The 20,913-nt window shown below is 49.9% G+C and overlaps 1 protein-coding gene across 1 annotated transcript in view; it reads right to left on the bottom strand.

Annotated features, from left to right (window-relative positions):
* Positions 1–15,024, bottom strand: part of CAMTA1 (calmodulin binding transcription activator 1) — a 682,439-nt gene extending 667,415 nt beyond the window's left edge. Inside the window, 1 exon segment of the mRNA XM_034671158.1 lies at positions 14,956–15,024. Coding sequence (XP_034527049.1) covers positions 14,956–15,009 — 54 coding nt within the window. The 5' untranslated portion in view covers positions 15,010–15,024.
* Positions 15,025–20,913: the final 5,889 nt, after the last annotated feature.

Raw genomic sequence — 20,913 nt, 5'->3', positions numbered from 1 at the left:
AAAGCAAAACAATTGTGAGATACAGTGTAAGCAGTATTTAAGGGGAATTTTATCATTAGAATGCATTTAACAGCAAACAAGAAACATTAAGAATAAATGCACTAAGCATTTGTGCTAAACACCGTTGGTGGCCGACTAATATCCGTTCTCCCCTTCCTCCTAAATAGCACGGCCTGATTTTACCAGGGGCAGGAAAGTGAGGAGCAAAAAGATGACTGCTCCCAGCGTTCCCTGCAGAGAGAGGTGGCCAATGGGATGTTACCAGAAGTGGTGGGGTAGCTCCCAGGAAAGCTGGTTGCAGGGAGCCCACAGAGAGCTGGCCGGCCCTCTCTGTTCACTTCCTGCCTGGAGTCCAGGACCCCTCCCGCCGCTCTGTCTCCACCCTCCTCTGCCTCCAGGCAGCTCTGTTCCCCCGTGTTCCTCAAGACCAGGGCCAGCCACCAAACGATGACAAAACACGTTTTTTTAAATGTTTAAACCTCTTTGCAAATAAATGACGTGGACGTCCAGAGTCCCAAGCAGACGGTTCTGCTCTCAGAGGAAAGCCCACAGCGGCACCAGAGTGGCCCCCCCCGGGGCCCGGGGCCAGTGTGATGCTCTTTTTAAAGCCAGAGGGCACCCACCGAAATGAAGAGGTTTACTGCCTCACTTAGGAGCAATAACAGTGCAGATACCTTGAACCATGGGTTCTCATAAATCTTGTTTGGGGAGAAAACCTTTCAATTCCCAGTGGAAATATGCAAAACAGCCTCCACACTGTAAATCTTGCTTTTCAGTTCTAAGGAGATAAGCTGGACCTATTAACCTCCCGTGTTATTTTCAACTTCATTATTTGAGCTGACACGACAAGAGAGCAGTGACGGCTCTTTCTGGCAGAGTGCATGTAAATCGCTTTCTCAAAGGAAATTACTTCTCCAGCCTGAATGTTATTAATCTAAATTCTCCGTTAGTCAAATTGTTGCCCATAATAAATATGGAACAGGTTCCGATACTCATCGAGTGTGGCACTCCTGGCGGATGCCACGTCCACTCCTCACCCCTGCCACGGAAGCGGCTCCCCTGCACCCAGCCCTGACTGCGGGAGGTGGGAAGATGGTGGTCTTGGGCTCCATCCCTTTGTCCCTCTGTCCCTCTGCCCCTCTCACCTTGGCCAGGGAAGCAGCTTCTGGCCCAGTGGAACACTCCTGACGGCCTCCCACACTGAGATAACATCTTTCAAGGAAAACTACCAGGATGAGGTTTGAGTCCCCGCCTAGGATGGGCAAAGCCTCTCAGCTAAGAGCTTCAAAGACCAGGTCTCCCCGATCCCTCGGGCAGCCAGCCAGATTATTCATGGGCTGACACCAGGGTTGTGGGTTAAACTCTTCATAAGACCATTTAAGTCGCATTTTGCTCGGCACCAAGGTCTTTGAAAACCATGCTGTTCTCTGAATCTGGAGTCGGGGGATAGAGTCGGCTCACTTGCCTATGGCCCAACCCTACCAGAGAACTCTCATGTAAAGATACTCCTTTCCTACAAAGCCACCTTAAAGATGGAGAACACCAGCTGCCACAAAGCAGGAGTGGAGGAATACAAAAAGCTTTTTTCAGTTTCTACTGGGGTTTTTTCCAGGGTAATTACAAGAAGTTCAGGATCCATTCGGGCACTTGCAGTTCATTAAATGAATTTCCATCTGTGTATCCACCACCTAAGAAGCAGTGCTTGGTACAATACTCAGGTTTTTATTGTATGTAAGTCAGATTGTTAATTTGCAACATGCAGCACTGAAAGGATCATTTCAGTAGCGCCTGATTATGCAAAATGAGGCTGAGTTTTCATTAGGTTTGGCTCCTGTGCTCCTTAACACTTGATGGGGTGCCAGGATGCAGGATGGAGCCCTGTTCAAGAAAGGACGCCCAGCACCAGCTTGCAGAGCACCCCGGCCCTTCTCCCCGCAGGGCCTCCAAGCCCCTGGCCAGTACTCACTCCCACCTCCCCCGGACTGCACAGCCCAGGATGGCCGCTAGGAGAGCCCTGACAGGAAAGTGGAGCTTGTGAGCAATTAGCTTCCAGATTCCAAGCATGTCTTGGGTCTATTGATTTTAGTTAAGGGATAATGTTCCCAGGGAGGAGGAATGGGAGGCAGAGCAGCCCCTGCTGATGGTGCAGTGCTGGAGTCAGACCGAGCCGGCTGAGCCCACCGAGTTAGGGGGGGAGGTCAAAGCTTACAGAAGCCAGGTCCTGCCGCAGATGATGCTCACCCAGGGACCACGAGGCTGGGGTGGGTACCACGTGGCACAGGCTCAGCATGTGAGAGGAAAGGAAAGAGTGACAGGGAAGAGGGGAACCTGGATTCCTGGCACCCAGGGCAAGGTGGCCCTTTTTCATAATGACCTAGAGGATTTGGTCTTGCGCACCCTGCATTGCACCAACGGTAATGAATATCTGTAGGTTACCAAAGGAGAGAAAGGAAGAGTGAGGAGCTTTATAGACAGATGGCCTTGTGTCCACAGCTTAATTGTTTGTTCTGATAGGACCTATGTTCTTCCAGCTAAATCAGCTGAAGGCCAGGTCACCTGCCTGAATCATCTCTGGGTCCGCAATCTGGGTTGCACATTAGAACCATCTAGGGAGTCTGAGCCCCTCCCCAGATCATTTAAAATAAAGGCTCTGAGGATGGGCCCTGGGACCAGTAGTTTTCTAAAAATCCCCCAGGGGATGATAACATGCAGACAGGACCAAGAACGTCTGGGTCAGATCATCTCTGAAAAGTTTATCAAAACACTCACCCCAAGAGACACACAAAAGAACACTGGAGGGAACTGACCCTAGGGGTCTCAGATCCCATTACGGGCCCAATCAAATTGCAAAATCTGCCCGAGAGCCAGTTTACAAAGATTGGAACCGCAGACACCAAAGGGCTTGTGTCCCAAAAGAAAGCAGCAGGGGGTACTTCCATGGGAAGCTGGGTTTCAAACTCAGCCCCAGTGCTCTGACAGCTGTAAGCTGTTCTCTTTGCATTAATTCTCATCCCTAGCATTCTTCCAACCCACTTGGGGCCAGGTACCAACAATGCACCAGGAACCACATTCCCGGGGCCACTGTACCTAGGGACTCTTCCAGGAAGCCTCCCGATTCATGGGGTGACCACAGACAGCCCTTCTCAGCATGCCCCCGCACCCACTCTCGGTTTATATGGTCCCACGGAAGATTGTTGGTGAATGACCTAGGAACGCTATCCCTTCCTCCACATTCTCTCTCCTTAGATCATAAACACCCCCCAGGGCAGGCATGGTGGTATCCACGTCCTTCGTAAACACTCAGCCTCTCCCAGGACAAGACTGTGCACCCTGACCCTGACCAAAGGGTCCACTTCCCTCTCACTGGGATCTGCTCTGCCCAGTGAGCCCACCTTGCACTCCGTGTCACACCTTGGGCTGTGTCCTCTGCCTCTGCTGGGGACAGAAGGCCACTCTACTCCCCTTGCTAAGAGGACATCTACACTTCCCATCACCCATCCCCTTATGCTGAAAGCACACCCCACCTGGCGACTCAAGCACCTGAGCAGAGCTTCTCTACTGAGAGGTGATCTGTGGCCGTGAAGCCCGTTCCCCTCAGACCTTCCACCCTCAGACAGCCACTAGCACGTGCTGCCAGGGGGGATGCAGAGAAAGTCCCAGCGGGGCTGTTCCCAGGCCCAACCCTTTCAGAGTGTGAAAGTGCAAGCCTGTGTTTCCAGAATGTTCTCCCATCCCTGAAGGAAACAGGTCAGCCCAGGAAGAGTTAATCCTCCCGCAGTCAGAGGTTAGAAGACGAAGCTTCTGCCCATACACAGAGGTGCAGAGAGCATCCGGAGCATGATAAATCTGAGCGTGCAGAAGGCCTCTCTCCTCATTTGTTAGTCAGCGATGTGTGAAAATGTTAATGAAGGGAGTTATAATCTATGAGAATTTCACTATTAAAATGTAGTTCACGTCTGAAGGCTTCTGCTTACACGCAGCCCACTGTACATCAATCCTTCGCGTGCACTGCTAATAATAGACGTAATTGCCTCACTCTGTCTAGCCACCTTCACCCTGGCAAGTCTAAGATTTGCTACAACTGTTATTGTAGAAATTATTTTCATGCTATTAACTTTGAGTTTTATTATATGTATTCTTAAAAGAAAATAAATGCAGAGAGATTGTAAGTGTATATAGGGCCTCCGATGAAAGTATTTTTAAAAATACAACATAATGACAGGGAGCACTGGAGTAGGGTGATATAATGGTCCCTTCCCTTATTGAAACCTAAATTAGACTCTGCATCGCAAAAGTGCATAAAGAGGTTTCCTTCTTTTCACGGAGAAAATTTCTCGTCTGAAATGGCAGCACACTGCCTCTTGCAGAACGAGATGAGGGAGAGCCGGGCTCACCTGAAGAGCCCAGGCGCGGGCTGCTTCTTGTTCCGTGGTGGCTGTCTGACATAGCCCAGGAGCACCTCACTTGGGAAAGCCTGTGAAACTTTTCCGGGGGGTCACTACAGCTATGGCTACCATCCGCTCCCCAAAACCAGGCGAGCCTCGCAGGGCTGATCTCAGCTCCGCAGGTGAGCCCCGCTGCCCTGTACTCATAGCTCCAGATGGGCAGGTTTCCCGGGCTTGCAGCTGAGCGGAGAGCCTTACAATCAGCGCGGGCCTCTAGGCCTCGGACCTAACAAGCATAGGACCAGACAGGCATCAAATGGGATATAAGAACGTTTGCCAAAACTGGAAACAAGATCCACAGGGTAGGCTAAGGACAACTGGTGTGGCAGATACAACAATCCCTTTCTCTGGGAAGTACCCCCACACACACATCCAAGGGTGTGCCCTGGCAGTCCAAATGTGTAACCCCGGTCCCCCCAGCAGATGACTCTAGATTGTCTTCCCCAGGAATCTGGGATTGGATTCAAGGGCGTGCCAGTCACCTCTTCATGTGGCTGACCTGATAACATGTAAACTCAGGACTCAGGGTACCATTGTCCTGCCACACGGACTGAGAACAGAACCAAGCCAGTCTGCCAAGAGAAAACAGTGCAATGTGCAGAGGGGTGCAAGGTGGAGAGAGAGTCTGGATGGCTTTCCCATTCCCTGTTCCAGTTTCTACCTGAGCCTGCTTTTCCCTGTGAGACATTCCTATACCCTCACAATAAGTTCCCTTTTTTCTCAACCTGGTTTGGCTTTTTTCTGTACCTGTGACAAAAGAGTCAGAATATAGTTGGTTAATATAGGATGGGCCTAGGGACATTTTGGCATTCTTAGCTTAATTTTCATGGAATGCCCCAAAAGGAGTTCATATTCCTATCCATGCATGTATCCATCCAACCATCTATCCATTCACCCATCCCTCTATACAACCATTCACCCATCTACCCATCCATCCACCCATCCATCCATCCACCCATCCACCACCCATTCATCCACCCATCCACCCATTCATCCATCCATCCATCCACCCATCCATCCACCCATTCATCTATCCATCCAATAGATCTATGTATTGAATGCCCACCATATGGCAGGCACTGGGCTAAAGGATTGAACAAATAAGTTATGGAAACTGCCTCCATGAAGCTTTGCAGAGAAGATAAATGTGAAATAAAACAAAACACTAAAGTAAATACACAAAGACAAGCTGTGATAAATATTATGAAGGAAAAGCATATAGTGTGATGACAGATAGTGACAGAGGTGCCTGGTAGGTTTAGAGGGTTGAGACGTAAGCTGAGACTTAGTAAGAGTTAGCAGAGGAGGTGGGGAGAACAGAGAGAGTGGGTGCCTGAGGTCTTGGAACTGAAAGGCAGCCAGTATAGTTGGAATGTGGTGGAAGGAAGGGTGGGACAAGCCTTGGGGGGGTGGTCACACAGGCCCTAAAATCTAGTCCTTTCTGAGAACAGCTATTTTTCAAAAGACACGGCATCAATAAGAAGGGTTTCCAGGAATGCCGTTTTCCCCACACACACACTGGGTTTCTTCCTGGAATTCCCACTTGCACCACCTGCCTCAAGGGACAGTAAGATGGGATAAAGACAGCAAATAGGACTCACACCCAACACATTCTGTAAGCCCTAGGAGTTGTTCCCAAACCCCAAAAACTATCTAGAAAAGTATAAACAGGGCAACTCAGAGGCTCCCCCACCCAGAAAGGACTTCAAGGTCACATAGTCCAAAATCCCCACCTCTACCCCACACCCCCATCTCACAGGAGGGTGACAAGAAGCCTGAAAGCAGGATCAGTCATCTCCAATGGCCTGCTTCCCACCAAGCCCCAAGTCAGGCAGGCAAATCTGTGCAGACCAAGATCAAAAGCCTGGAGGCACTCTCTGGGTGATGACCTCCCTAGGGACAGGGAGCTGGTGACGGGGTGATGCTGTCTACAACTCTGAGGAAGGACACCAGCTCATGGGAGCTTGGGACACAGAGGGAGCAAAGAAGGGGCTCTCGAGTATGAGATGAGGCAAGAAATACTCACCTCGAGGTCTGTGCTACCCACCCATGTTGGGGGCCTGACGCAGACACCCACTCTGCCTCTCCTTCTGCCCTCTACAAATGCAGACAAATGCAGAGCCACGTCTCCGGGACCTACTCTCATTTTCCAGGCTGACGGGCTTCTCAGATGCCGGCGGCCCACATGGAAGAAGAAACATCCTGGAAACAGCCCCAGAGCTCTGCTCAGAAGACTGTGCCCACCCCGCCACCCCACACAGCTCCTGGAGGCCCCAGTCAGGTCATTCCCAGCCGTCCTGGATGCGGGGGGGGCAGGGTCCCTGTGGGGGCTCCCAGTCTGACCGGTGGAGAAGCAGCGCATGCTGTAGGGAGAAAAGCTCCAGGCGGAGGGGCGAGACGTGGGCTTCTGACAACTGTTAACCACGGAAAAGGCTTCAGTGTTCAGAAACGTACAAAAGTGTTTACTATGTAATAAGAAGTGAAAAAAGTAAAGTACAAAACTGTACAGAGGAAGAATCCAGCTCTATAAAAATACATAGACAAAAGTCTAGACATGGGTTCTGTGTGGAATCTAAAATACAAGCAAGCAAGCAAGCTCACTGACACAGAGAGCAGACTGGTGCCTGCCCCAGGTCGGGGGTGAGGGGTGGGCAAAATGGGTGAAGGGTGTCGCAGGGCACGAACTTCCAGCTATGAAATAAATGTCATCGGGTGGCGTCATGTATAGCTTGGCAACTCTAGTGAATGGTACTATAAGGCATATCGGAAAATTGCTAAGAGATCTTAAAAGTTCTCATCACAAGAAGACGACTTCGCAGCTCTGTAGGGTGACAGACATTAACCAGACTTACTGTGGTGATCATTTTGCACTACATGCTAGTATCAAATCATTACGTTGTACACTTGAAGCTAACATAATGTTACATATCGACTCTATCTTCACAAAATAAACTTTTTTAAAGTCTAGAAATCAGTAAAGTTGGGAGCAATGGCCATCTCCTCCCAAAGGGTACCTTTGTGAACCTTTCAACTTACCCTCAAGGAGCATGTGTCACTACTAGACGCGGCCATGTCCTTTCTTAGAAATTCTCAAATCCAAAAGACCCAGGAATTCCAGTTTTCTTCTTAAATTTGGCACCATGTAGCAGCAAGCCTTAATCTGAACTGACACAGTTTCTAGTCTTTGTTTACCCCACTTAGTGTGAATATTCATGTGTTTTGCCACAGAAATATCAATGTGTTTGCTTATAGGGTGTTGTTCCAAAGCCACTGAGGCTGTGCCAGCATATACACTGTATTCCTTGTCCGAAACCCAGAGGATTCCTATTTCTGCAAACAACTGACTTGGAAGCTCTCAGAGAGGGGAACGGAAATTTGAAATGCATAGCAAAGGAAGCCCAAGCTTCCAGGCGGAGTCTTGCTTCCATTACTGATTTCTGTGTGATCTTAGGGGAGTCACATCCCTCTGGGGCCTCAGCTTCTGGATTTGCAGAATCCAGAATGAAGTCAGAAGATCCAAACCCTCTCCTGGGTCTGCCTTTCTACACACTCCTGAGTCCTGGTGCCACTGCAATTTAACAGGTTCCTAAATGGGACCCATCCCCTCAGCCTCCCTAATGGCAGGCTGAAAGGCAAATGGACAGCAGGGAAGAGAGCACCTGCCCTGGATCCCACCGTGAACTTGCAGGCCCCTCACGGGTAAGCCTGAAGCACCACTAGCAGGTGAGCCAAGGGACTCCCCTCCCCCAGTGAAGTCTCCTGTCAAAGGGACAGGGGAGGGGGTTCCCACCAAGGGTGCTCCCTTTACCAAGGGAGTAAAGTCCCAGTGGTGGGATTTTAAGGACTTGAATGACAGAAGGACAGGTGGGGGGAGGGTGTTCCTTTATGTCCCACAATTTAAAGCACTAGGACACCCCCTTCTTCGCATGCACTTAGGGGACCCTTCCCACAGCTGTGCTGGGCAAGGCGAGCACAGCAGGTGTGCGCAGGACAGAGAAAGTGTCCCACACTCAGGGGTCCTCTCCCCCAAATTATACCACCATCGCCATCACCGCTTTGTGATTTTTAATTTTCTTCTAATTTTAGGATTGGAGCTGCGTTCTAAGAACCCCTCTAAGTGTTTTAGGGAGATGGTAATGGTCCTACACTAAAATAATTCAACCAACACTATAATTTTAGTGCCACCATCAAAATGAAATAATGGCTGTTTACTATGTTACACCTTTCAAATGACCTTCATTTGAATACAAATTGTGGCTTGAAATTCTAAAAGCTGCTCCCGTTCCAGAAGGCTGCAAAATGCAGGAACTCTGTGAGGGCTCCTCTTCCTGAGCCTCCTCCCCAGGACCCGCAGTTTAAATGGATCTCTTTCTCTGGAGCTGCTGGAAACCCATTTAGCACCTCCATGCAGAATGGAATGGCCCTGCCCTCGCAAAGTAGGCTGGGAGCTGGGGAGGTGGCCTGGAGTGCAGAGCAGGTGGGAAGATGTTACCTGGGAAGCACAGCCCTGCTGGGCCTGGGGCATGGTGGGGAAGGCAGGGAGGTTTCCAGAAACCTCCTCAGAGGAGACAGATGCCGCCCTGCCCCTTCATCCGTCCATCAGCATCCTAGCTCATCTCCTGCTTATCCCTGCACTGCCTTCCACACACCCTCCTCCAGTCCCACCAGACCACTGGGTCCTGAACCGCACCCCATGCTTTCAGACTCCCACCCCATCAGGTGGAAGCGGGATCGAGCGTCCCAGGCCAACTCCTGCTTGTGCATTTAATGCACCAGTTCAACAAGCGTCTCCAGAAAGGTGGAGCAGTGGAGACACATGGGCAGGTTATACATGTGAGTTTGTCCTCACTGAGCACGTCAGGGACACTCCCAAAATCAGGGGTGTGTCCTACTTGACTTTGTATCCCAAATGCCCAGTCCTCAATTAGTGTTTGTTGAACTGCAAGCTCATTTCTAGACGTGAGTAGAGTGAGGGGTAGAGTCTATCCAGGCTAAAACGCACTGTACTTCCTTCTGTTCACGCCCAAATGAAAACTTTTGTAGATATGTGATTTAGGGTAAGCTCTTAATTTCTCTAAGTCTTAATAAAGTAGTAATAAGAATAAAATCTGCCCTGTAGGTTGTTGTAAAGACCAACATCAGAAGTTTCCCCCAGTGCTTGATGCTTAGGACATGCCGTATTTAGATGTTGTGTTGATACTTGCCTGGCTGGCTTGTTCCCTGATGTTCTCTGCAGGTTGCTGGTGCCAACCTAGGGCCAGACCCACCCTACTTCTCTCCCATCCAGTGCCCCTGCTCCTGCTACTTGCCTGGCTTGGATCTGGAATATTCCCTTCTCTCCTCTCTGCCTGCGTATGGCTCACCCATCCTTCAGGGAGAGCTTGGCTCCTGATTCACAGATGTGCCCCCTGTACCAAGGGCCTGACTTTCAGACAGACTGCCCTCTCAAAGGCAGTCTCCTTAAAAGAGGAACCTCTGTCTCTCAGGTCCTCCCCCCAGAGCCCTCCAGCCAACTGAACCCTGTACCTGACATCATTCCAAAAGGTGGGGCGCACGTGGAGACTCACCTCTCCCCTTCTCATCAGTCACCACACAATTCATGCCCCAGGCTCCAGCATCCCAGGCCAGAAATGCAGATCTCCCTCTGAGGTCCCTTACACGTATTCACAAGGTCCCCAGAACCTTGCCTGTTCATGTGTCTCTTTCCATTCCCTGGATCTGACCGTCCTTGCCTCCTCCAAAGAAACCCAAGAAAGCCTCCGTGCTTATCTCTGCCTCCAGACACCCATTTCATCTGGTCCTGTTGTCGGACTGAGCTTCTCAAAACTCCCATTTGATTAGGTCAAGCTCCTGCTCCTACAGCTTCAGTTCAGGCGTCCCAGACCCTAACGTGAGCTGCATTCCAGATGTTCCAATCCGTATGCACACCAGGGAATATCATTCAGCAACACAGTAAGGAAGCCCTACGCAGGCTACAACGTGGACCAACCCTGGAAACACAGGGCTGAGTGGAAGAAGCTAGCACAAAAGGCCACATATTGTAGGACTCCACTTAAGTGAGATGTTCGGAATTGCCAGCGGCTTTGGGAAGACAGGTAAGGTGTGTAGGCTCCTTCTTGGAGGATGAAAATGGTCTGAAGGTGCTGTAGTGATGCATGCACAACTCTGAGAATACACTAAAAACGGCTGAGTTTGGGTGAACTGTACCCTATATGAATCACATCTCAATGAAGCTGGTTTTATGCTCCAATCAGGACTCCCTTTTTACCCACCACAGCGCCCCACCAGCCTAAACCAGTGTTTGTCATTCCATTCAGCCTAACCAAAGAATGCCCACCCTTCCAGGTCCACCTCCTTGAATTCCTATAGCATTCATTCATGCATGCCTGCATTCAACAAATGACACCCAGGCACTTCCAGGCATTCAGGGGCAAACAAAGCCTGATGAAAAACAACGAACAATAACAGCAAACAGAAAAGCAAGCCGAAGGATGATTACAGAGTAGTAATGCAAATCATACCACTCTCTTGCTCCTTAGTTTTTGTACTAAACTTTTCAGGTTTGACTCTTACTCCTCTGGAAAGGACCCCAAGCGCCCGCAAGGGCAGGGACAATGTTCCGTACTTCTCCGGAGGTGACACGGTACGTGGTAGGTGGAGTGAGCGCTGGAGTTGGCTTTGGAAGGCCTGGGACTGCTTATGGTTCCATCGACTGTGTGACTCTGCACCTCGGTCCCCTAGGGTCTCCTAAGGTCCCTTAGGAAACAGTGCTGGTGCCTCCTTCACAGGAAAAGCCGTGTGCAGCAGGGGGATTTATTGAGAATTTAGTATCAGTGGGATAATCCATTGAAAAATTAACTTTTGTCTTGTAGACTCTTCAGAAATTAAAGAAAGGTATTTTCCCCTTCTCCCAGAAAGATGGTAAGCCTTTTGTTTACTCTAACACATACTTGGTATTTGTTGAATGAATGGATGATTTTTTTAAATTATTACTTACCCCACAGGGAAGTAAGTAACTATCTTATGTTTCAGGGCTGGAAGAGATTGTTTGGCTCCCTGGGGAATATTCCTGGACAGAGATCTCTGTATGTCCAAAGTCTCTGAGCTGACTCCTGAGATGGGAGAGAGCTAGAGGCTATTCCAGAGCACGCCTGATCCCAGGGGTATTGGCTCTTCCACGGTCTGAGAACATGGGTGGAGGGTCTCGGGGTCCGGGGATCTGACCTTGATCGGACACAGCAACTCTCAGTTTGTAGGACTTCAGAGGAAGGAGGGATGTTTGCAAAGACCAGATGCCTAACCAAGGCTCACGGTGGCCCTGCCTGGCCAAGTTGGGACCACCCAACCCCCAGGGGCCTCTGCTTTCTTCTGCTGGTGTCTGCAGACCTGGGCAAGCCATGGCAGCCACACACAGGGGGCTCTTCTGGACTCTCATACAGCCCCAGAGAGGGGAGCCCAGAGAACTCCAGATAATAGAATGTTCAAGAAAAAAGGCTGTGAACAGAAGATAGTAGATACCCTATTATCAATGAATGAGCAAGAGACTTGCTACTCTTACAGCACTACTGGAACAAAAGGTAAGACATTCAATAATGACTTACTGATTAATGACAATGAAATCTTAAAAGATTAAGACGACCCTGAAGATAGCCTATGGCTGGGAGCCCTGTAGGTGGGGGTCCCAGGGACACATCATTTCGGTTGCCAGGGCTTAGGCAGATGGCTATGAGAGAAACTTTTCCAAAAACACATGCGTTATAGACGGCAAATGGTGGGGCTCTAAACTTAGGAGAGATTGACAAAGAAAAATATTCCAGGGGCGCCTGGGTGGCCACAGCGGTTGGGCATCTGCCTTCGGCTCAGGGCGTGATCCTGGTGTTATGGGATCGAGCCCCACATCGGGCTCTTCTGCTATGAGCCTGCTTCTTCCTCTCCCACTCCCCCTGCTTGTGTTCCCTGTCTCGCGGGCTGTCTCTATCTCTGTCGAATAAATAAATAAATAGAAATCTTTAAAAAAAAAAATTCCAATTTGGTGTGGCTCAGAGATCAGCCCCAGTCCTGCTTCAAGTAAACCTGCAAAACACAGCACTTCTTTGCCAAACTTCCGCCGTCTGTGACCAGTTCCAAAGTGCCAAGAAACCACAGTCCTGACGCCTAGAGGATTCTCCAAGACATCCAGCCCCCTGAAAGGAGGCTTCCTTACAGCCTCCATCTTGGGAGCCTCCTGCCCTCCAGAGCCTCACAAGACGTCTGCTGGCATGGAGTTCAGAGCAGACAGGAGGACATCAGACAAGCTTCCCCTTCCATCTCCCCAGCCAGCGACCAACTCCCCAGCTCACAGAAAGCTTTCACTCTGGAACAAGGAGCCACACGGCGACTATTTCCATCACTTTCTCAGCTTGTTTAAGAAAAATTGCTTACCTACAACTGCTGGCCACCATGCTGTGGGCCACCCCATTTAGGGTTTATTTGACATTAAATCTCCAAGCCAGAGACCCTCCAGTCAGTCTGCATAAAGCAGAATTATTGATCCAAGTGTTTTTAAAAATAGATGCAACTCCAGACCCCAAGAAACTGAAGGGATATTATGGGAATACACAACTGTATTGTTTTGTTACTATATGAAAAATTGGATTCTCAGCTCCTGTGTTCCCCTCCTGCTACCTTGCTCCTCCTTCTCCTGGTTCCCCACGTGAGATGCTTGCAGCTCCTGGCATCAAGAACAATATATATTACAAATGAGCTCCCTGTCAGAACAGCCCAAACCAAGCTGCAGGGTCCTGAGCTGCTCTGTGTGCTGTGCCAGGGGCCCGATTAGCTCCAGCCTCCATCTTTCTTCAGACCAGAATGCCATTGTAGGCCAAATTTTAAATAATGAGAACCCCACAAAAATTGACCACAGTTTCAAGTTGGATTTGGGGACCACATTTCACCCCAGGACTCCCAAGCAAGACCAAGAGCAGCTCATTTCAGCTCTGAGATTTGGAGATGTGAGCAGTCCTTCCCCAGCCAGATGTCCTGGATGTGGTAGGCAGCATCTCCAGCTTAGGGCCCCCACCAGCCGCATGAGAAGTAAGAGAAAGGGGATCCTTATCCACTCCAATAGCCACAGGAACGGCCAACACCCATGAGCAGTTGCCACACAGTCCAGATGTGGCTGAGTGTTTGAGGCCACAATAGCCCTGTAAGCTAGGTGTAGTCGGCAAGGGAGGAAACCAAATAGGTTATGAAATGTGGCCAATGTCAAGAACAAAATAGGTTCTGGCTGTGTGTGGATACAGATAATGAAATCTACCCTGTCCCCCACTTCCCTCTAATTTCAGCTCCTGCTGTAGACTCAATGTTTGTGTCCCCCTAAATTCACATGTTGAAATCCTAACCCTCCGTGTGATTGTTATTAGGAGGTGGGGCACTTGGGAGTGATTAGGTCATGAGGGCCGTGCCCCAGAGAGTGACTTTCCAGCCTTTAGGACAGTGAGAAATAAACATCTGTTGTTTATAAGCCATTCAGTCAATGGTACTTTGCTATAGAAGTCCAGATGGAACGAGGCAGATCCTTTAATCAAGATTTTCCTGGCCAATCGCCAGCCCCTAAGACAGCTGGGTAGGACTTCCCTCTTCCCCTGGACAGCATTTTCCTTAGAATATAAACTCAGTGAAGGCAGGGCTCATCTGGTTTGCCACCTGAATTCCAAAAAGGGCAGTCTGGCACACAGCAGGCCCTCAGTGGAATTGGATGGAATGAATAATGGCTCATTGCAGATGCTGGTGCGAGGAAGTGCTTACTAACCACGGACTAGTGCTCCAAATGGAGGAAAAGTAAAAATTCAAATCCTTGTCAAACGTCAAATCAATATTAATTTACTCAAGGGCATGAGTAAATGTCTTAAACGAGGCTTTTTTATCCTTATTAAAGACAAATGACCAGGTGTGTCACTAAGAGTACACACAGGATTTTCTTTTAAGTTGCTTATATTCTTTTCTGCAACTTACAGAAGCTTACAGTCTTTAGCCATTCTAGAAACCAAAGTCCCTCCCCTCCAGAGCAACAGAGCAGTTACCTGCTTCTCTGCATAGGACCCTGCCTTATCAAACCTTCTCCATGCGGATGCTCCTTGTTGAGGGGTACAGAGAAGGCACAGGAGACATCCAGCCAAGTGCTCCTACTGGAGCCCTCAGTGTGCACCTCCTGCTTTTCTCCCTCCCAACAATGCCAGGCACAAAGCAGCATCTGAGCTGAGGAGCTCCACCCTTATGCTCACCCCACCAGGCCTGTCCAGGGCATACAAAGGGGTCCCCTGGAAAGAACAGCCAGCAGCTCCACCAGGAAGCTGAGGGGCAGCAGGTCGCGAGCCAACACTAATGACAGAGTACGTGGAGTCACACCTGGGCGCCACTGGGAGACCCTGGAGCCAGCGCAGACTAGCCCACCTACTTCTCCACACAGCCCCGTCCTCTCCTTTCTTTTCTTTCTTCTTCAGAGAGCAGGAAATCCATGCCCGTCACTTACCTGATAATGATGGAAAATGGTCATGGGTGTTTTTATCCTGGCCACAGACACCATTACCCTGCACCAAATCAGCTCTAATGCAACAAAGATGTAAAAGTTATTAAACACCTTTTAATAAAAGGCCTGCCTGTGGATCTCTTCATCAGCTACAAATCTACCCGGAAGGTGCTTTTGCCGCTGCGCACGCAGCTTGAGACAGACCCTAAGATTCGTAGTAAGGGCGGAAGGAGAGGAAGCCCCACCCACCCACCGCCGGGGCGCTTACAAACTCTTTGGGATATTACAATTTCAAATTTTCTATTTTCTGTTTACTTGTAATCCTAATTAAAGTTGCAGCAGAAAGACACAGATACAATTGCACATTCTGCTATGTGATTACCTTTTTATAAGCACAGTGCCGCTAAGACGAAATTCCAACACCCCAGCACGAGGGGCATTGCTATGAATACTCCCACTCCCAGACAGCCACGTGTAATTACTCACAAAGTGAGGAGGATGAGGAAAGACAGGGGCCCCACGACGTGCTTTCTTCTTCAGGAACTTCATGTGCTCTCGCTCTATTAATTACTTTCAAGGTTTCAAGGTTTCCATCTCTGCTTCATGCTCCGTGACAGTCCCAGGACCAGCGAGCCAGCCGTGGGGTGACAGGCCCACTCTGGAAAGCCAAGGGGCTTCCGGGACCTTGCGGGAACAGCAGGCAGGGCTGCAAGAGGCGCCCGTGGCCTCTCCACCGACCACACCTGGTCCCTGCCCGGCCCCGCCCAGTTCCACTCTCTAGATGCTGCTCGCGCCTTACTCCATCCAATGCATGTGGAGGACGCATGGTGTATCAGGCGGAAAAGCAGGGTGTGGAACCCACATGCATTAAGATTATAAATACATTAAATATTTGCATATGTGCCAAAGAAGGCACGGAGGACGTACAGTGAAAAGATGGTGGTAGCCATCTGGGCATGGCAGAATAGCAGGAAGATTTTTCCTTACATGTTCCTAAATTTCTGGAAGATTATTATAGATTATCATAATACAAATAAATAAATTCATAATATTGCAGAGATGGAGCACAAACCAGCGGTTATCTGGGGTTCAAGACAGTGAGTGGGAGGGTGGGCACAAAGAAGGGGGAGTGGGAGAGCTTCGTGGTGGGGTGTCTGTTCTGGATCTTGCTGTGGGGTAGGTGCCATGAATTTATACATGTGACATGAAGTGACCAGACAGATATGCACGTTGTATCAACCCCAGGTTCCTGGTTGCGACCTGGTGCCACAGCAGGCCAAGATGCAGCCCCCGGGGGAGCTGGGCGAAAGGTACTTGGGGCCTCTCTGTGCCATCTTGGCAACTTCCTGTAATTTTATAATGATTTCAAAATAGAAAGTTTAAAATAGATCTAACTATGGTCCACATCCAATGCGAAGAAATGCAGACGAAGCTGAAACCGTGGGACAAAACTGGTTTTTAAGGTCAATAAACACCCATCTAACCTTTGCGTCCTGAACAGAAAGACCAAGAACACACACTTTCTTGTTGTATTCAGCCCCCAAGAAACTCCAAGGAAAGTCACCATATTATGGATGAGGGTGCTGAGGCAGAAAAAGTGCACAGAGCTAGGACCAGCTCCTCCGTCCGCAGTCTGCCTTCAAAAGCTTGTCTCAGTTTAAGCCTGAGCACATCAGTTGGGCTCAGCACAGCTGCGAAGCAGGTGTCATTATCCTTGTCTTCAGGTGAGGAGCCTGGCCGGGTTATGTCAGTGGCTGCACAGCAACTGGGGTCCAGAACTCTGGCTGCCAGACCCGGTGCCTCCCCCACCTGGCCACCTCACTTCTGCAGCGCCCCGACCCCCAACCGGCTCCACTGAGGTCACACGCATCTGGCCGCTGCCTCCACAGACCATGAACACCACCTCCTTCTTGCCTAGACTCCAAGTTCAGGCCCGTCACCCTCATCGTGTTCATAAGCTGCCTAATTGAGCGTGGCACAGGTGAATGGGACGGTGCACTCGGCAGTGGATGAGGCCACTAGCTTAGCCCTCACTGCAAATGCTCAGGGTGGCCAAGCAAGGACCCCCTGTCCCCACCCCCGTATATCTCAGCTGCCATTCTCGTCCCCTTTGATCCATTCACCGACATGCAGCCAGGAGCTCTCTAAGGCAAGACAGGGGCCCTCTGTAGTGGCTCCTCCCATTCAAGACAAAACCCAATTTCTTTATATATCTCCCAACATGGCTAGATGGACAAGGCCCTTGAAGACTGAACTTGGCTTACCTCTGCAGCCCACCTCACCACAACTCTCCCTGACTCGCTCCATCCTGTGGCCCCACTCACACCCTGCTTTTTCTCCCCAAAGCCACTGCACACTCTGTTCCCTCTGCCTCACATGCTCTTCCCTGCACCTCACCTCCACTCTCTATCCAGCCACCTCCCCTTGCCAGTGTTATCTCCAACTCATCCTCAGATCTAAATTGAGATAGCACTTCATCCAAGACTTTTCCCTGACCCACCAGGACTGGATTACATGCCCTACACAGGTGCTCCAGTTACCCCCATGCTTCTAACACACACATTGATCACATTCCTATCACTGCCAGCTTGCTTATCTGTCTACCCCAGCAGACCGTCAGCTGCAAGACGGCAAGGACCATATGCACTGCCCAGCACATCATCTGGCATGCAATAGGTATGTAGTAAATACTTGTCAAATTAATGAATTTCAGACAAAGAAGCTGATATGACTTCCCAAGGCCACGTTCATGAATGTGAGCTGGGACAGGAACTAAAGCAGCAGCTATGATTTTTCCAACTTAACCAAGGGTGAGAGAAGGCCAAGGGCAATCCCTCAGCTGATCTGGTCCAAGCACAGACCGAAGCAGGGGGTAAGCTCAGGAGGGTTCGGCATCCAGGAGAACATGTCCAGAGCCACTTGAGAGCAGTTTGCTCAGCACACAAATGGGGTAATGGGCTGCTCCTGAGGGTGCCATCTGGGACAGGGTGAGCCAAGGGAATTCTTGGATTCCATGATTCAGGAGATGGGGGTGGTCTCAGCAGCAAAGTGAACACGCTGCCCAATGCCTCAGGCTCAGTTTGGCAATTCCTCGTTCTTCGAGTTAATGCATTATTATGAGTTTGCATATTTATAATGTGCCCTCTAGTTATTAACGGTGATATAATGCCAACTGAGAAAACCAAGAGACCTCAGAAATATTTACATAGCAGCATAATTAAGACTCAGAGCTGAGTCACTGAGGAATCCCACTGATTTTCTGGGAGAGGAAAAAAATAGGACGTTCTGTCTTCCCACCCTGCCCTCAGACCCTCCCTAAATCTGGGCCAGGCAGAAACCCACTGTGCCTTCCTTGGAATCACCCTCTGCCATCAGCAGAAGACAGACCATCTCCGAAACACATAATGCTGCCCCTCCTCCGCAGACTCAGACCAGACCTTCAAATTGGTGGTTACCCCGTGTAGCACCCCTACAGTTTGTGGGGAGGAGGGGCCAAGGCAGGAACATGCCCCCATTCCACACCTCCAATCCAGGCTGCTCCACAGCCCTCTCCACACTGATGTCCCTCCTCGAAGAGGCCAGGGGTCCCCTTTGATTCAGAAAGAAGAGCAGCAAAGTGCCCCCAAGACCCCAACATCAATTCTGGGTCAGAGGAAAGTGACCTCCTGCTGAGTAAGCCTCAACCAGGCCAGATGGCAAAGAATCAGCTCTCTCTTTTCAAAAGGACCCACCACCCAGCATCTCCTGGCACCCTCTGCTTCTTCCTCCATCCAGAACTCCACCTTCAAGTTTGTTCCAATGGGCTCGACCAGGATTTTTCCATGTATCTTTTAAAATGAAAAAGGAAAGAGATTTCATACAAGGGGGAAATCAGCTGATGAAAACCAACAAAATGTGCTCCATGCATACAATGGGATGTTACTGGGCCACAAGAAGGAGTGATGCCCTGACACGCGCTCCAGCGTGGGTGCACCCTGAACACAGGATGTCGAGCAAGTGGAACCAGACATGTGTATGATTCCATAGACGTGAAGTGTCCAGAGGAGGCAAATCCACAGAGACGGAAGGTGGGGTAGTGGTCTTCTAGTACGGGAAGGGGTAGGGGCCTGAGGTGATGGCTAAGGAATCAGGGGTTTCTTTTGGGGGTGATGAAAATCTTCTACAATTAACTGTGGTGACGGTGGCACAATTTTGTGAATACGCTAAAAGCCATTGAACTGTGCATTTTCAATGAGTGAATTGTACGGTATGTGAATTAAATCTCGATTTTTTTTTTTTTTAAGAGCGTTTGAGAGAAATTCCTGTGTCTCCTGGAATGGGGCCTGAATCCTAGAATGGCAGTCTTCCCAAGATCAGCCTCCAACAGGCGCCCAGGCCAAGTGGGACCCTGCAAAGCCCCTCCAAGACCACCCACTCCCACCATCACTCCAAAAGTTCTAGCTTGCTCTTGACCCAGGGAGCTGCTGCGCCAAGTCCCAGAAAGATCCCAAGACTGAAAAATCTACATTCCACAGGACACAACAAGCAGTAACTAATGCCAGACACGCTGCATCGAGCTTGCAATAAATGTCATCCTGTTTGGCTTCTGAAAGGGTCTCTGATATGCAGTTAATGCCGCATTCAGTCTCCATCCCGCCTCCATCACGGGCGATATGCAAATGCGGCTTTTGTCACCACCGGCACTAACTCTAATAACTCCCAAAGTGAAAATGTTCCCATAAAAACCACCATAAAAAGTCCCTTATTTTATTGCCAGCTAAGTTTTCTTTACTTGTTGTCAGGACTTTCTCCTCACTGTTGATTAGCTAACAGGCGGCACGTCATTTTTTTTCCTTTAGAGAAACCCGGGCACACAATCACCACCCTGTCCCCTCCCTCCATCTGGAGCACGCCTTGCTTCAGCTGCCACCACTACCCAGCCCCCTCTGAGCTAAAGGGGCTTATAAGCCACATTTACCTTCCCCAACGGGCAGCTGAAATGCATTACCTTTGGTCTGCTGGTTGCACTCCTTGCTCAAGTGGGAATATAAAAATCAGCCTTATTTATAACAACAGAACACCTCTGTTCCCTGGATTAGACATGGCTTTGTGCCATACACACGCAGGTGCGCACACGCACACACACATGGCACACACATGCACGAACGTACACCCATGCGAGGACATATAAACACACACAGACACGAAGTACATGTGGGCATGAGCACAGGGGCGCTCGAACACACATATGCAAGCATGCATGTGCACACACACACACACACACACACACACATACAGAGACACACACACACGTCATGCTGCTTTTCCCAAAGTAGGATACATCACTTTCATACCACAAGGAAGGGCACAGCCAGGCCCTCCCAACTAGACCCTGCCTCTCTGTGCCGTGGTGGTGAAGCCTGCCTCTCTTCCAGCCCAGCACCGCGCACCAGGTCAGACAGGACTGGGCAGGTCTCCAAAACAAGACCCTCCCTCTCTGTGTGAGAACACAAATAAACCTCCACTTGCCACTTTGAGATCCTTGGAAGAGGCCTCAAACCTTCAAAAGAAGACAACTCTTCCCCAGCTGACCTGGCCTCCCCTCCATGAGTCCCTACAAAGATGACATGATGGAAGACAGTCCCCTGCTTTTGGCCACAAAGGCCCACAGGCCTACAACTGACTCATCTCTGCAGAAACCTTCTAATCCTCCTTCCAGAAAATTCCTGATGGCATCCCACAAGCAAGACACACTAGCTGCTTCCACCAAGGGGCCTCTCGGAGAGAAGAATCTAGACACCCCTCCATGTACTGCACAGGAACCAAAGTAAACCAATGTCTGCAAAGGTTTTTTACAAAAACCGTAAGAGATGCTGAACTCTACAAAACTAACTGAGGGTTGCTGGAGGGGAGGGGGTAGGCGGAAGAGATAATTGGGTGATGGGCATTAAGGAGGGCACGTGATGTGATGAGCACTGGGTG

This window comes from Ailuropoda melanoleuca, chromosome 11 (genome assembly GCF_002007445.2).
Source record: "Ailuropoda melanoleuca isolate Jingjing chromosome 11, ASM200744v2, whole genome shotgun sequence".
Classification (NCBI taxonomy): Eukaryota; Metazoa; Chordata; class Mammalia; order Carnivora; family Ursidae; genus Ailuropoda; species Ailuropoda melanoleuca.
Note: the sequence above shows the minus strand (reverse complement) of the source record. Positions and strands in the feature narration are given on the sequence as shown.